The following is a 15,106-nucleotide window of genomic DNA, read 5'->3' on the forward strand; positions in this document are numbered from 1 at the left end:
TATACGTTTAATAATCGCATTATGACGATAAGCACTGGTTCATCCAATAAAGAGGCTTTTCCTTTCTGGGGCTTATTGGTTTGGTTTGTAACCTTTTGTATGACCTTTTTATTATTCCTTAACCTTTATTTAACTAGGCAAGTCAGTTAAGAGCAAATTCTTATTTACAATGACGGCCTACCCAGGGCCAAACCCGGGCGACACTGGGCCAATTGTGCGCCGCCCTATGGGACTCCCAATCACTGCCGGTTGTGATACAGCCTGGATTTGAACCAGGGTCTGTAGTGACGCCTTAGACCGCTGCACCACTCAGGAGCCCAAGGACTAGATCAAATGATTTCATTGGCTAGCTGTCGGGAGACCTATTCTAGTTTATGAAATGGACTTTGAATGTCTTGGCACTGAAAGAAGCTCTTACACCAACCTCCACTTTCATGTCAGTCTAATATTGTTACTGCTAGTCTCTTGGTCTCAGCATTTCAACACAGAATTTCTATGACCACACGATGCCCCAAAGCCAGTGATAATGTTGGGAGAAAATAGCTTGTTGTTCCTTATTGAGGCCCCATAGGCTGATTCCAGATGTGTTTGTACCGTTTGGCCAACTGCTATGGTTGTGTATATACCAAACAGATCTTGGACCAAGCTACAAGGCTGTAGCTCTGCCAGATTCCAGATCTTGGACCAGGCTACAAGGCTGTAGCTCTGCCAGATTCCAGATCTTGGACCAGGCTACAAGGCTGTAGCTCTGCCAGATTCCAGATATTGGACCAGGCTACAAGGCTGTAGCTCTGCCAGATTCCAGATCTTGGACCAGGCTACAAGGCTGTAGCCCCTACACCAGATTCCAGATGGTCTCTATCGTGAGACTGTTGTAGAAGGTTTTCTGGATGGACAGTTGACTGACCCTGATGTCACGCAAACTCTCAAGTTATATCCTGGTTGTCAGGGGAGATTGGCTCCCACCTCAGGAATGTCACAACGTGGCCTTTTTGGGTGTATATTGTGATCCTCACTCTCCCACTCTCCCACGTAAAACCAAAACCTGATGTGGGAGAGTGGGAGAGTGAGGTCATAAATTCCTGGTAGAAACTCTCAGTATGGAGGGAGAGAGCCTATGGGAAACAAAACTCCTAATCCCCAAAATGGAAGAATTAAACAATATTTATATTTTTGAGAATGTGGGAATGGTCCGTGGACACTTAAAGGTCAGTCATGTCAAGTGTGTTTCATTTAGTGATCTCATGAAGGACAGGTCACACACATCACTGTGTCTTTGTTGTGTACACTTCTCAATTATTGGGTTTGCCGTCTGAATGTGGTATAAAATATCTAATTGATACTTGTTTAGATATAAAGTTTTAACTAGTCAGGGGCAATGTAAATAGTCTGGGTAGCCATTTGATTAGATGTTCAGGAATCTTATGGCGGGGCTAGAAGCTGTTTAGAAGCCTCTTGGACCCAGACTTGTCACTCCGGTACCGCTTACCGTGTGGTAGAAGAGAGCACAGTCTATGACTTGGGTGGCTGGAGTTTATGACAATTTTTCGGGCCTTCCCCTGACACTGCCTAGTATAGAGGTCCTGGGTGGCAGGAATCTTGGCCCCAGTGATGTACTGGGCCGTACGCACTACCCTCTGTAGTGCCTTGCAGTCGGAGGCCGAGCAGTTACCATACCAGGCAGTGATGCAACCAGTCAGGATGCTCTCGATGGCGCAGCTGTAGAACCTTTTGAGGATCTGAGGACCAATGCCAAATCTTTTCAGTCTCCTGAGGGGGAATAGGTTTTGTCGTGCTCGCTTTATGACTGTCATGGTGTGCTTGGACCATGTTTGTTTGTTGGTGATGTGGACACCAAGGAACTTGAAGCTCTCAACCTGCTCCACTGCAGCCCCGTCGTTTTCCTGCAGTCCACAATCATCTCCTTTGTCTCGAGATCATAATGAATAACAGCATAGGGACAGGAGGGACCTGATCCTAGATCAGCACTCTTACTCTGATGCTTCATGAATAGTTTACAGGCCCTGGTCCAAGATAACAGGAACTGCCAGCAGGTGTATGTGTAACAGGTGTCACTGTTGTATCCTAATAGTGTGTTTCTAGTTTTAATCCTCCACATCCTGGGTGCGAAAAAATGTAGTCTGCATGTACGCTCCCTCTTTGGTGGTCAGTGTTCAGCTCCCCCGCGACCAAAACGCGCGTGACCACAGATCATTGTTGTTTCTACGGGTGACTATAAAGTCCAAACATGTTCCTGTTTGCCATCAAACGGCGATTTTACTAACGGGTTGTTTTCGTTCTTGCCGCAGAACGCGCATCAAGTGGTTATTGTCAGGTGGTCTGACCCACCGTCGCTATTTTAATTGAGAGCTTATCAAAAAATGACGGATGCAGAAATAACGTTTTTACCGGTGGGGCAGGATAATGAGAGATTCGGAAGTAACCTGCTCGACAATAAAAAGCTGACCCGCCTATACTGCATGAATGGCGGACATCATCTGCAGATTCTCCCGGATGGGACCGTGGAAGGCAAGAGGGACGAGAATGACATTCACAGTAAAAACAGAAATACTATAATATTTCAGTGGATTTTGTTTATCAAATGAACAAAAATACTACTGTTTGTAAATAATACAAACATCTGTTATTAATTCGGCTATTATTTAGTTTATTGAATTGTTCATCCAATCAAGAAATTTGTATTTATCTGCATAATTAACTGTATATTCAACTGTAATACATTTATGTTGATGCATGCTCTAATGGTTTGCAAAAGTTCACAATCGACCTAAAATAATGGACATTGCCATGCTGTTAAACTTCAGTAAAGATAATCATCAGTCTCCCACACTAAGAATTGTCCATAATAATTGTATGGCTCAATATCAAGGACAGTGTGGGTGTGAATGACTGAAAGCCGATTTCTATCGTGATCGGAATGTGTGGGATATATTTAGACTGTAACAACACAGCTGTTTATGCGCTGTCTGAAAATATGCTGACAGAGAACACTTCAGAAATGCTCTTGCAGATTTGCAGACAATGTTATAAGTAATACGTTACAGTTAGTAAACGCTCCCAGTTGCATAACATCTAGCATTCATACTGAGGCTATTGAGATGACCGTTTTCTCAAAGCAAAGTCTCTGAATGTTGCACAATGACATGATAACCAAACCTCGACGAGAACAAAGGTAGCTAACCCGTGTTTGAAATAGTAACCAAATTCCAGCATGCTTGTCTATGTCACTTTATTTCGGTTTGTCCTTCTAGTTTGTGTCTATTTGTTATCGTGTGGAATTTTATTTTTTAAGCGTGGTTGGAATGCTTGTCTTGAACTTATTTTGTTAGTTTGTCCTCCTGTGTGTGGGGGGCTCTGTCTTTGTCAATCTGACGTTGCCTTGTACTCCTTCCTTGCCTTAGCGGTCCTGCGGGTGAAATCTGTGGACCGTGGTGTGGTTGTCATCCAGGGGACAGAGGCAGGACGCTACTTGGCCATGAGCAGTGAAGGAAAGCTCTACAGTTCAGTGAGTATTAAACTGTCTGTATGACCCCGTTGTCATGATGACCTCTTCACCCTCCCTAACTAACCTAGCCATAAGTCACAGAAACAGTGCTGTTTTAACATTGGTGTCAACACATTAATTTAGGATCGTGATAGGAAACATTTACAATTATTATCCTTCAAATAATTATTTTACATCATTCAAACTGTTTAGGACTACCTATAGCCTTTTAAAATGTGACCTTTATTTAACTAGGTCAGTTAAGAACAAATTCTTATTTACAATGACGGCCTACCCCGGCGATGCTGGGCCAGTTGTGCTCCGCCCTATGGGACACCCAATCACAGCCAGATGTGATATAGCCTGGATTCAAACCAGGGACTGTAGTGACACCTCTTGCACTGAGATGCAGTGCCTTAGACCACTGCACCACTCGGGAGCCCACCCCCAGAACCTTACCAATCTGTTTTTGGATTACCTATAGCCTTTGACCACCCACAGGGAATCTAATCAACGATCAGCATATGTTTGTGATGACTGACTATCTGGCTTTCTGTCTCTCCCATATAGTCCATAGTAACTGATCAGTGTTATTTCCTGGAGAAGATTGAGGTGAACCACTACAACACCTACCAGGCCCAGAAGTACCAAGACAGGAGTTGGTACGTGGGACTGAAGAAGAACGGGAAACCCAAACTAGGCTCCAGAACCCACATAGGGCAGAAGGCCATCTTCTTCTTGCCACGGCGGTTGGAGGGCACAGGGGAGTGAAGGGTGTAAGGCCAGGGGCGGATCTGAAATGGCCCAATGTAGTACACTAGATTGGGAATAGGGTGCCATTTCAGACACAGCCATTCTAAGATGCTCAGTGGGAAATTGCAGGCAAACAGACAGGCTAATCAAACAGTAGTTTACATGGAAACTAGTACTGAAGCTTGAGTTGCAGGTTATAACAGCAGATATGCTTTCGCCAACCTGTTATAGACGCTGTCATCTGTGTAAACTATTATAAGCTATGTGATGGACATCTGACTGGTAGAATCATGCTAAAACTCAACCAAATTAAGCATTCCACTCCACACTACAACTGCAATCTACTTTATGCTGCTAACTAGACATCTAGAATGTATATCTTTGTTGATGACTGTTGCCCACTGTGGTCCTCTGTAGCTCAGTTGGTAGAGCAGGGTGTTTGCAACACCAGGATAGTGGGTTCAATTCCTGGGACCAGCCGTACTTTAAAATTTATGCACACATTAGTCATTCTTTTTAGATAAGTGTCTGCCAAATGGCATATATTTAAATGTAATATTGAATCATGACAACATCAATGATATGTAGCCTATATATGGAAATATGAGTACTGTCTCTCACCAGGCAATTGTTATAGAAAGCTGATGGAAAATATATCACATACTGTACATTGAAAACCATTTATTTTTTAAAACCTATGGGAACTGTAGCAGTTGGTGTTGTCATTGTGTCTTTCAACCACAAGGTGTCACTGCTGCACAACATTTTACAATAAGCCTTAAATCTCTGGCAAAGCCTGCACACAAAACCTGGAACAGAGATCAATCTTGCTTTTGAAAATGACATTTATTAGACATGAAGCTTTTTTTTACAGTTTAAAACAAAATCTCATAATAAAATCCCAAGGATGCAGCTGTACTATTTCACACAGAGGATCAGAGAGATGTGTGTCTAGGACTGGGTTTGGATTGTAGCTGTGCTGTACCAGTCCACATTAAGGGCTAAGAAAGAAATCTAAACAACTGGTTTAAAACAGACTGGCTGGCATACAGGGGGATGCAACAGAGCATGTTTGAGATCATTTACAGTTAACAATATGCCAACAATTTCCTAAAGAGAAAGATTGCCAAGTACAATTGCTCGTCTTCTTACTAAATCGAATTAGTACGGTCATAGACCAGTCATAACTTGCCATATCACCCCTATGACTAGTTATAAATTGCCATTTAACCCTTATAAAAGCTCTATACTCACTGAATACTCACAGGTACTACCATTTGGTCGTGTATTGTTAAACTCCCTGGCGTTTTATTAGTTTCGTTTCTAAAAAAGTGCATCTGCTTACATTCTCTGACAGCATTATAGTATTTCCATACGTAAGTAATGGTTCTTTTTCTCCTCTCTACGCAAAACTGTATAACTTGTACAACAACAAAAAAAACACTTTGGACAAAAATCTTTACCTTAAGATGTGCACATACCTTACGTTTGAGGTAGGTGTGCATATAAAAAGGTAGGATTATGTCTTATAGGAATAATTCATGACAAAGACCTCTGTCCTCTACTGGCCAGAAATACAAGCAACGCTTCATATATGAAGCCAACAGGTATAGCGCATTATTACTTGTGATAAGCATGTATAAAACCCCAATGTTTTTATTACAAACTCAGAAATTGTAAAACCATACGTGACTATTTCCCCCCCATCTTATGATTACTATGAGCTGGTGACAACTATGAACATAAAAGGTGGTACAAGTGCTTATGAAGTGCTTATAATGCATTACGACTGCATCGTAATGCATTACAGCGGTGGGCTTTGAATGAAGCATTAGTGAAATAAGACTGATCCCTTGGAGGTGCAGATGCATGCTAGTACACTACCATCAAATGATAAGGCAATACCCATACATTACAGACCGAAACATGGAAAATAGCACAACATTCGCCACTAATGAGTACACACTATCATTATCCGTTAATTACACTTTTCAAAATAAAACAAAACAATTGGTGTATTTACTTCCTGAATGTTACAAGAGTTGTAGTCATCAAGATTGTGTTGTTTCTTCTTTTCCATCCTGCCATGTCGTGATGCTTATCTGAGTAGTTTGGTTTTAGACTTCTGCTGTTTTGTCGGTATGATGCATTTTCAAAACAACCAGGATTCTCGATCCAGATTCAGGGACGTTTTGTTGATTCAAAAACCGGCTGTGAAAAGTAAACAGGAGATAAGTTAATGGTGGAGATCAGCATCTCTGTAGAGAAAGGGTGGTTTACTATGGACCGTGTTTGTTTATGGTATATTTATAGGTAACCAGACTACATTGGAAGGAAACTAGTGAGTGGAGAAAATCTATATGATTTCATAGATTACTAATACTTGTATTTCTTAATAGAGGACCAGGCTTATGATTTGATAAGGTCGTATTCTGCTGTAACACAGGAATGTTGTGTGAATTAGGGCCCCTTCACCTTCAGTAGATGAACAGGACTCTCGTTCGGGGCAGTGTGGCGTAAGTAGGGTCGGCCATTTTGCGAACCCGGGAGTAGTTGACGAACCCTCTGACGAACAGCATGAAGCCTGGAGAGTCACAAAAAAAAAGACAACCGCATCCATTCCGTGATCATCTTTCACACATTTCATACACATTAATTAATCCAATTTGTAAGTCGCTCTGGATAAGAGCGTCTGCTAAATGACTTAAATGTAAATGTAATGTAAATGTTAATTCATTCATCTAAATAAGAGCTCAGACTTAAGCCTCACTTACCCAAAGCCAGGAACACCCACCACAACCAGTACTGACCATCAAAGTAGCCGGGGAAGTAGGTAGAAAACTGTAACGTTCAAAAGACAGTAAAATAGCATTAGGGGGACCAGTCGTACACACAGTAGCATTCCAAAGCATTTAGGGCTGGGCTGGAACAAAAGCCTGAACTCCCCGTAGTACTGCGGGACCAGTGTTGTAAAGAACAACGAGGCGATGTGTGTAGATCTTACCCGGACTATGAGAACCCATTTGATGAGAGACAGGCCAAACCCAGAGATGGCGCCGTAGCGGCCGGCTGCAGAAGTGGTCAGACAGAAGGACAGGAAGAAGCCGATCCAGTTGAACAGGAATGCCACTGGAGAGAAGAGAGGACAATCAATCAATTAATCATTGATCACCAATAAGAAGAGGCTCATCCGTTAACATGCTTGTTGTTCACCACACATAGACCATGATGCTTTGTGAAAGATTATACAACAGCTTTTCTAATTACACATAATTCCTGGCTTGGCTTAGGACAGTCCCCGGCTTGGCTTAGGACAGTCCCCGGCTTGGCTTAGGACAGTCCCCGGCTTGGCTTAGGACAGTCCCCCGCATGGTTTAGGACAGTCCCCGGCTTGGCTTAGGACAGTCCCCGGCTTGGCTTAGGACAGTCCCCGGCTTGGCTTAGGACAGTCCCCGGCTTGGCTTAGGACAGTCCCCGGCTTGGCTTAGGACAGTCCCCGGCATGGCTTAGGACAGTCCCCGGCTTGGCTTAGGACAGTCCCCGGCTTGGCTTAGGACAGTCCCCGGCTTGGCTTAGGACAGTCCCCGGCTTGGCTTAGGACAGTCCCCGGCTTGGCTTAGGACAGTCCCCGGCTTGGCTTAGGACAGTCCCCCGCATGGTTTAGGACAGTCCCCGGCATGGCTTAGGACAGTCCCCGGCTTGGTTTAGGACAGTCCCCGGCATGGTTTAGGACAGTCCCCGGCATGGTTTAGGACAGTCCCCGGCTTGGCTTAGGACAGTCCCCGGCTTGGCTTAGGACAGTCCCCCGCATGGTTTAGGACAGTCCCCGGCTTGGTTTAGGACAGTCCCCGGCATGGTTTAGGACAGTCCCCGGCATGGTTTAGGACAGTCCCCGGCTTGGCTTAGGACAGTCCCCGGCTTGGCTTAGGACAGTCCCGGCATGGTTTAGGACAGTCCCCGGCTTGGCTTAGGACAGTCCCCGGCTTGGCTTAGGACAGTCCCCGGCTTGGCTTAGGACAGTCCCGGCTTGGCTTAGGACAGTCCCCGGCTTGGCTTAGGACAGTCCCCGGCTTGGCTTAGGACAGTCCCCGGCATGGTTTAGGACAGTCCCCGGCTTGGCTTAGGACAGTCCCCGGCTTGGCTTAGGACAGTCCCCGGCTTGGCTTAGGACAGTCCCCGGCTTGGCTTAGGACAGTCCCCGGCTTGGTTTAGGACAGTCCCCGGCTTGGCTTAGGACAGTCCCCGGCTTGGCTTAGGACAGTCCCCGGCTTGGTTTAGGACAGTCCCCGGCATGGTTTAGGACAGTCCCCGGCATGGTTTAGGACAGTCCCCGGCATGGCTAAATGTCATTGCTTTGTTTAGTGTACCCATGAACCCACGAGATGCAGACAGACATCGTCTGTCCAGAACAACAACTACACTGTACAGGAAACAGAGAGAAGACTTACTGAAGAAGGTGAGCATAAAGATGCCATCATTCCCTATGCGCAGCTGGTCAGCATCGTCAAAGTCATCCTCCTGACAGGAGAAAAGGGAAATGTTTTGGTTGTCAGACACCTTCCAATGATGATGGTCAAAATGTGTTTATTTAGGAGGCAGGCTCTCACAATGATAAATACTAGTGAATCTGGAGTTATCAATGCCTGAACAATGAATGAATGAAAACCGCTGTGAAAGGAGGACAGACATACCACGACCCTGCCAGGGACCAGAGGGACACCGGTCTCCGCTTTGGTCCGCTCTGCTTCATCATAGGAGGGCAGAGTGGTAGCCACGTTGTAGGACGGAGGGTTGGGGAACCTGCCTGCATCCTCCTTGTAGTCGAAGAACGCTGCAGGGGAAAAGGTGCAGATTACGTGACGCAGCACATTACGGTTGGCTAGGAGCAAGGTGAATGTTGGGAGCTCACTAAAACACCCGTTTTACACTGAAGCCTTTTCTTCTGAGCACTAGAATAACTATATTACATTCCTGACTTGCATCTCAATCCGTCCTCAACCCCATATGAGATGAGTCAATATATTGCCAGTTACTGTGTGTGGATGGACAGAGGCCAATTACCCGCGTTGGCAGCTGAGATGCTGCTGTAGGGGGGAGGGGCATCCAGGACAGCTGCTGGCTCTTCCTGAGGGGGTTGAGCTGCTGCTGGCTCCTCCTCATTCACCAGCTGGATGCAACACACACACACACACACACACACACACACACACACACAGTGTGATGATTCTGATGTTGCACTATTCTGGCCGTCAGACAAATTAACTGGCAACAACCCATCAGTGACATGACAGGAACCTGTGAAACCTGAGGCATATACTACAATGCAGGATCAATGAGTTATAGCCAGCTAACTTTGATAATCAACAAGAAATAACTACAGGTGCCTACATACAGTGCCTTCAGAAAGTATTCAAACCCCTTGACTTTTTAAACATTTTGTTGTGTTACAGCCTGAATTTACAATTGATGAAATTTAGATTGTGTGTCACTAGCCTACACATAATACCCCATAATGTCAAAGTGGAATGATGTTTTTCCAAATTAATAAAACAATGAAAAGCTGAAATGTCTTCAGTCAATAAATATTCAACCCCTGTGATATGGCCTAAATAATTTAATTAGTAAACATAATGAGTAGCATGGTCTCACTGTGTGCAGTAAGTGTAACATGATTAGGGGTGCAAAGGGTCGGAACCTTCCGGTAAATTTCCAGAATTTCCCATGTGAAGTTTAGCCCTGGAATTTGGGGAATTTTGCTTAAATTTATCCAAAAAAAAGTTAGCTTATAACAGAGAACCTTTTTTTGTGGGATACACATAAAGCAATTCTAGGTCTTGTGGCATATTTAGGTTAAACTATCCTCAAATCAATGGTAATTGCAACCCTCTACATGCACAGTGCATTCTTCCATCACATGTACAGCTGATTCTCAAGATCTTGCACACGGATGAGATGCTATTGAGCCCACACTACTACACTGTCTGAGCCAAGGACTACATGCTTTCTGGTAAGTTTTGATTACAATACTGGGTGGGCTAAATATATATGACATACATGATTTTTTGTTAAATAGTAAATAGTAGCCTACAACAAAGTGTGTTTAAATAATTTCTAACTTAACAATTTCTGCTAGTTAGTTTTTGCTACCATGTGGGTTTTAGCTTGCTTGAGCCTGCTAACTGAGGAGTGTTAATTCACCTGTTTCCATACATGTATCATCACGTTTTTAAATTATCTTACAAAAGGAGTTGTTTAATCTAACGGCTTAACTATTTATCTGTACATGGAGCTGTATTTTTTTATTTTTTTTTACCATTTCTTTTCTAATCTTGACAGGAAAATGCCACGGGCACTTTCTGATATGTGGAGACATTTCACTGCAGCGAATATAGAAGGAAAAGCTGTATACATTTACAAATACTGTTCCAAATCATGTGAAGAATGCAACAATCATCTGGCCAAGTGCATAAAGTTCCCTCAGCGCTCACAACAAGCAACCTCTGACAAAAGTTGCTCTACTTCTATTCGAGGTGAAAATGATGAATCAGACACCTAATCGATAGCAACAGCTCATGGTCCTCCCGGAATCAGAAGTTTTTTTGACTCAATGGAGGAACATAGTCAGAGAAATGCTGATGAATGGCTTGTTCGAGCTGTGTGTGAAACTGGTTCACCTCTGATGCTCACAGGCAATGTGTATTGGAAGGAATTTCTGAATGTTTTCCGCCCAGCATACACCCCTCCAACCAGACATGCTTTATCTACTCATTTGCTGTTTGCTGGATGCAGAGTTCAACAGAGTTCAAGTGAAGGTCAAACAAATCATAGCGACAGCAGACTGTATTGCAATCATCTCTGAGGTGTGGTCGAATGTTTGTGGGCAAGGATTAATTAACTACATCATCTCCACCCCTCAACCAGTACTCGAAAAGAACACAGACAAGAGACAGACACACCGGTCTCTGCATTGCAGATGAGCTGAAGGCAGCCATCAATGACCTTGGACCACAGAAGGTATTTGCACTGGTGACAGACAATGCTGCGAACATGAAGGCTGCTTGGTCTAAAGTGGAGGAGTCCTACCCTCACATCACACCCATTGGCTGTGCTGCTCATGCATTGAATCTGCTCCTCAAGGACATCATGGCACTGAAAACAATGGATACATTCTACAAGAGAGCCAAGGAAAATGGTCAGGTATATGAAGGGTCATCAGCAGCAATCTACCTCACCAAGCAAAGTGAGAAGAATAAGAGCACCACGTTGAAGCTTCCCAGCAACACCCATTGAGGTGGTGTTGTCATCATGTTAGACAGTCTCCTGGAGGGGAAGGAGTCTCTCCAAGAAATGGCCATACCACAGTCTGCCGATATGGACAGCCCCATCAAGAAGATCCTCCTGGATGATGTATTTTGGGAGAGAGTGGTAAGCAGCCTGGAACTCCTGGAACCTATAGCAGTAACATTGCACAGATTGAGGGAGACAATGCCATCCTGTCTGATGTTCAGACTCTGCTTGCAGATGTAAGAGAAGAAATCTGTACTGCCCTGTTCACTGTTGCTCCAAGCAGAGGAAACTGTAGTTCTGAAATACATCAAAAAGTGTGAAGACTTCTGCCTGAAGCCCATAGACACCGCGGCGTACGTGTTGGACCCCAAGTATGCTGGCAACAGCATCCTGTCTGGTGCAGAGATCAACAAGGCCTATGGTGTCATCACTACCGTGTCTCGACACCTTGGCCTGGATGAGGACAAGGTTCTTGGCAGTTTGGCGAAGTACACTTCCAAGCAAGGGCTTTGGGATGGAGATGCAATATGGCAGTCGTGCCAACATATCTCATCAGCCACCTGGAGGAAGGGACTTTGTGGATCTGAGGCTCTTTCCCCTGTTGCCTCCATCATCCTCCAGTCCTTGTTTGGAAACACACACACACCAAAGCACGCCACAGGCTGACCAATATAAGGGTTGAATTTATTTTGGCCATCCATGCAAATTTGAGGCTTTTTGAGCCTGACAAGCCATCCTCAACAAGGTCAGAAAGTGACAGTGAAGATGAGGTGGACATTGAGGAGGTCCAGGGACAAGACATGGAGGCCTGAGGGGAAGCCCACCAAAGCTTTAGTTTCTAGACTTCCGGTTTACAGATGTATGTTGGAAACATTTTTGGGAGATACGATGGATAATTGGGGATCATTCAATATTCCCTTTCTTTTGTTGTTCAGTGAAATCAGCCCATGTGAAGAGTCAACTCATTTAATTCATGTTCAATTCGTAACTGAAATTATTTTCTTTTTCTATTGGAATAATTTAATAATTTGCAATTACGTCTACTTATGATGAGGTAAAAGGTTTATGTTTCTGTCTCCATATGATATGGAAAGAATATCCAATGCAAAAAACATATACATTTAAATGGCATTAATATTAATTTACATATATTTCTGTTAATTCCCACAAAGTTTCCACCTCTGAATATTCCCCAAAATGTGCAACCCTAAACATGATATTTGAAGGACTACCTCATCTCTGTGCCCCACACATACAATTATCTTTAGGGTCTCTTATTCGAGCAGTGAATTTCAAACACAGATTCAACCACAAAAACCAGGGAGGTTTTCCAATTTTTTTATTTTTATTTTTTTTATTTTACCTTTATTTAACCAGGCAAGTCAGTTAAGAACAAATTCTTATTTTCAATGACGGCCTGGGAACAGTGGGTTAACTGCCTGTTCAGGGGCAGAACGACAGGTTTGTACCTTGTCAGCTCGGGGGTTTGAGCTCGGGGGTTTGAACTCGCAACCTTCCGGTTACTAGTCCAACGCTCTAACCACTAGGCTACCCTGCCGCCCCAATGTCTCACAAAGAAGGGTACCTATTGGTAAATGGTTAAAAACAAAATTTAAAAAACAGGCATTGAATATCCCGTTGAGCATGGTGAAGTTATTAACTACACTTTGGATGGTGTATCAATACACCCAGTCATTAAAGGTGCAGGCGTCTTTCCTAACTCAGTTGCCGGACAGGAAGGAAACCATGAGGCCGATGGTGACTTTAAAACAGTTACAGAGTTTAATGGCTGTGATAGGAGAAAAGTCAGGATGGATCAACATTGTAGTTACTCCACAATACTTACCTAATTGACAGAGTGAAAAGAAAGCATAAACAATACTCTAAAACATGCCTCCTGTTTGCAATAAGGCACTAAAGTAGGGCTAAAACTGGAAGAAAAAAAAATGGCAAAGAAATTAATTTTATGTCCTGAAAAACAAAGCATTATGTTTGGGGCAAATCCAACAACACATCACTGAGTACCATTCTTCGTTTTTTTCAAGCATGGTGGTGGCTACATCATGTTATGGGTATGCTTGTCATCAGCAAGGACTAAGGTGTTTTTTTTATGATAAAAAGAAACAGAATTGAACTAAGCAAAATCCTAGAGGAAAATCTGTTTCATTCTGCTTTCCAACAAACCCTTGGAGACAAATTCACTTTTCTGTAGGACAATAACCTAAAACACATGGCCAAATATACACTGGAGTTGCTTATTAACATGACAACATTGAATGTTACCAGGTGGCTATTTACAGATTTGACTTTGATTTACAGTTTTGGCCTATTTGACAGTTTTGAATCTGCTAGTAAATATATGGCAAGACTTGAAAATGGCTGCCTTGCAATGATCAAGAACCAATTTGAGCTTGAAGAATTAAAAAAAATAGTAATGGTCAAATATTGTACAATACAGATTTGGAAAGGTCTTAAGAGACTTAACTAGAAAGACTTACATCTGTACTCACTGCCAAAGATGAATATAACATGTATTGGCTCAGGGGGTTGAATAATAATCCAATTAAAAAAAAAAAAAAAAAAATTAAACAAATGTTTCAAGTTTTGTGTAGATCATTGACAACAAAATGTGGAAACAATTAAGGGGTGTGAATACTTTCTGAAGGCTCTGGATACGTTTCTGGTTGTTGAATCAATTAGACCATGCCCATTTCAGGCTTGTCTAGAAAAAAAATCTTATTTCTGAATATTTAGGCGAGTTAGCTGGCTAACTAATTGATCCTGCTTTGTGGTATACCTCTGTGGCATTAGTCGCAGATTGGTTGTCGACACCTATCAATGAATGTAGGCCTACTAGTAACGTGTTCTTGTGCAATCTTGATAGATTTTATCACTACTATGATTAAGGTAGCTAGCTAGGTATCTAGTTAAACTATATACTATATATAGTTAAACTAGATACTGGTAGGTATTTAGCTATGTTAGCGGAAACACTATTTTCCACGGATTAGCCTGTCCACGGCCTATTAGGGTGGGACATGTCAACAGTTAGGTCGTCATAACAAATGGGCCTGAGGTCCGTCCCCCTGTAGTTAGTTAAATGAGTTATACTAACTAGCTAACTACACTTAACCACCATAAACGAGGTAGCAAGCGAACGCGTTAACCGTAACTGTAAAGTTAAACGTTGAAGACACAAATGAGCTACAACGTTAGAAAAACTGGGCCCAAAGTCACAACGACGTTTCGTTTTCCAACGCTGGCTAGTTGAGCCGTAAGCGAATTTTATTGGTTATAATAAAAAATAAAACTTACCTCCTGATATCTAACGTTGCTGATTTGCTCGGCCATTCCTGGATGGACGTTGAGTGTTTGAGAATGATCACTTGTTTGGCAAACTGTGATCTGAATCTAATATTGATACGCTATGATTGAAAGTAGCACAGCTCCGCCATCTCCCCTTCCTTCCAGGTCTGGTGTGTTGTTCCGCCCCTTGCACTGTCACGTGACCCCGCCGAACCGTCAGCATAATGAAAACACCACGTACCCAGCTATAACAAA

At 43.3% G+C, this 15,106-nt stretch overlaps 2 protein-coding genes across 3 annotated transcripts; one reads left to right on the forward strand and one right to left on the reverse strand.

Moving 5' to 3' along the window:
• Positions 1 to 2,233: 2,233 nt before the first annotated feature.
• On the forward strand, positions 2,234 to 4,967 carry LOC135526718 (putative fibroblast growth factor 1). Of its 2 annotated transcripts, none has more exons than XM_064955320.1 (3): positions 2,234 to 2,556; positions 3,423 to 3,526; positions 4,076 to 4,967. In XM_064955320.1, exons 1-3 carry the CDS (start codon positions 2,382 to 2,384, stop codon positions 4,274 to 4,276), a joined length of 480 nt encoding a protein of 159 aa, XP_064811392.1. In that variant the 5' UTR covers positions 2,234 to 2,381; the 3' UTR covers positions 4,277 to 4,967. The 2 variants fall into 2 exon arrangements, with proteins under 2 accessions (XP_064811392.1, XP_064811393.1); XM_064955321.1 differs by having other exon boundaries at positions 2,234 to 2,529.
• A 118-nt stretch (positions 4,968 to 5,085) lies between these two features.
• Positions 5,086 to 15,043, reverse strand: LOC135526717 (NEDD4 family-interacting protein 1-like). The gene is made up of 8 exons (XM_064955319.1): positions 14,861 to 15,043; positions 9,320 to 9,425; positions 8,950 to 9,089; positions 8,707 to 8,776; positions 7,263 to 7,387; positions 7,033 to 7,099; positions 6,734 to 6,842; positions 5,086 to 6,469 (listed from the first exon to the last, which is right to left on the reverse strand). The coding sequence occupies exons 1-7, from the start codon at positions 14,894 to 14,896 to the stop codon at positions 6,736 to 6,738; spliced, it is 651 nt and encodes a 216-aa protein (XP_064811391.1). The 5' UTR covers positions 14,897 to 15,043; the 3' UTR covers positions 5,086 to 6,469; positions 6,734 to 6,735.
• Between the last annotated feature and the right edge of the window lie 63 nt (positions 15,044 to 15,106).

The sequence above is a fragment of the Oncorhynchus masou genome, chromosome 32, assembly GCF_036934945.1.
Source record: "Oncorhynchus masou masou isolate Uvic2021 chromosome 32, UVic_Omas_1.1, whole genome shotgun sequence".
In the NCBI taxonomy this organism is placed as follows: Eukaryota; Metazoa; Chordata; class Actinopteri; order Salmoniformes; family Salmonidae; genus Oncorhynchus; species Oncorhynchus masou.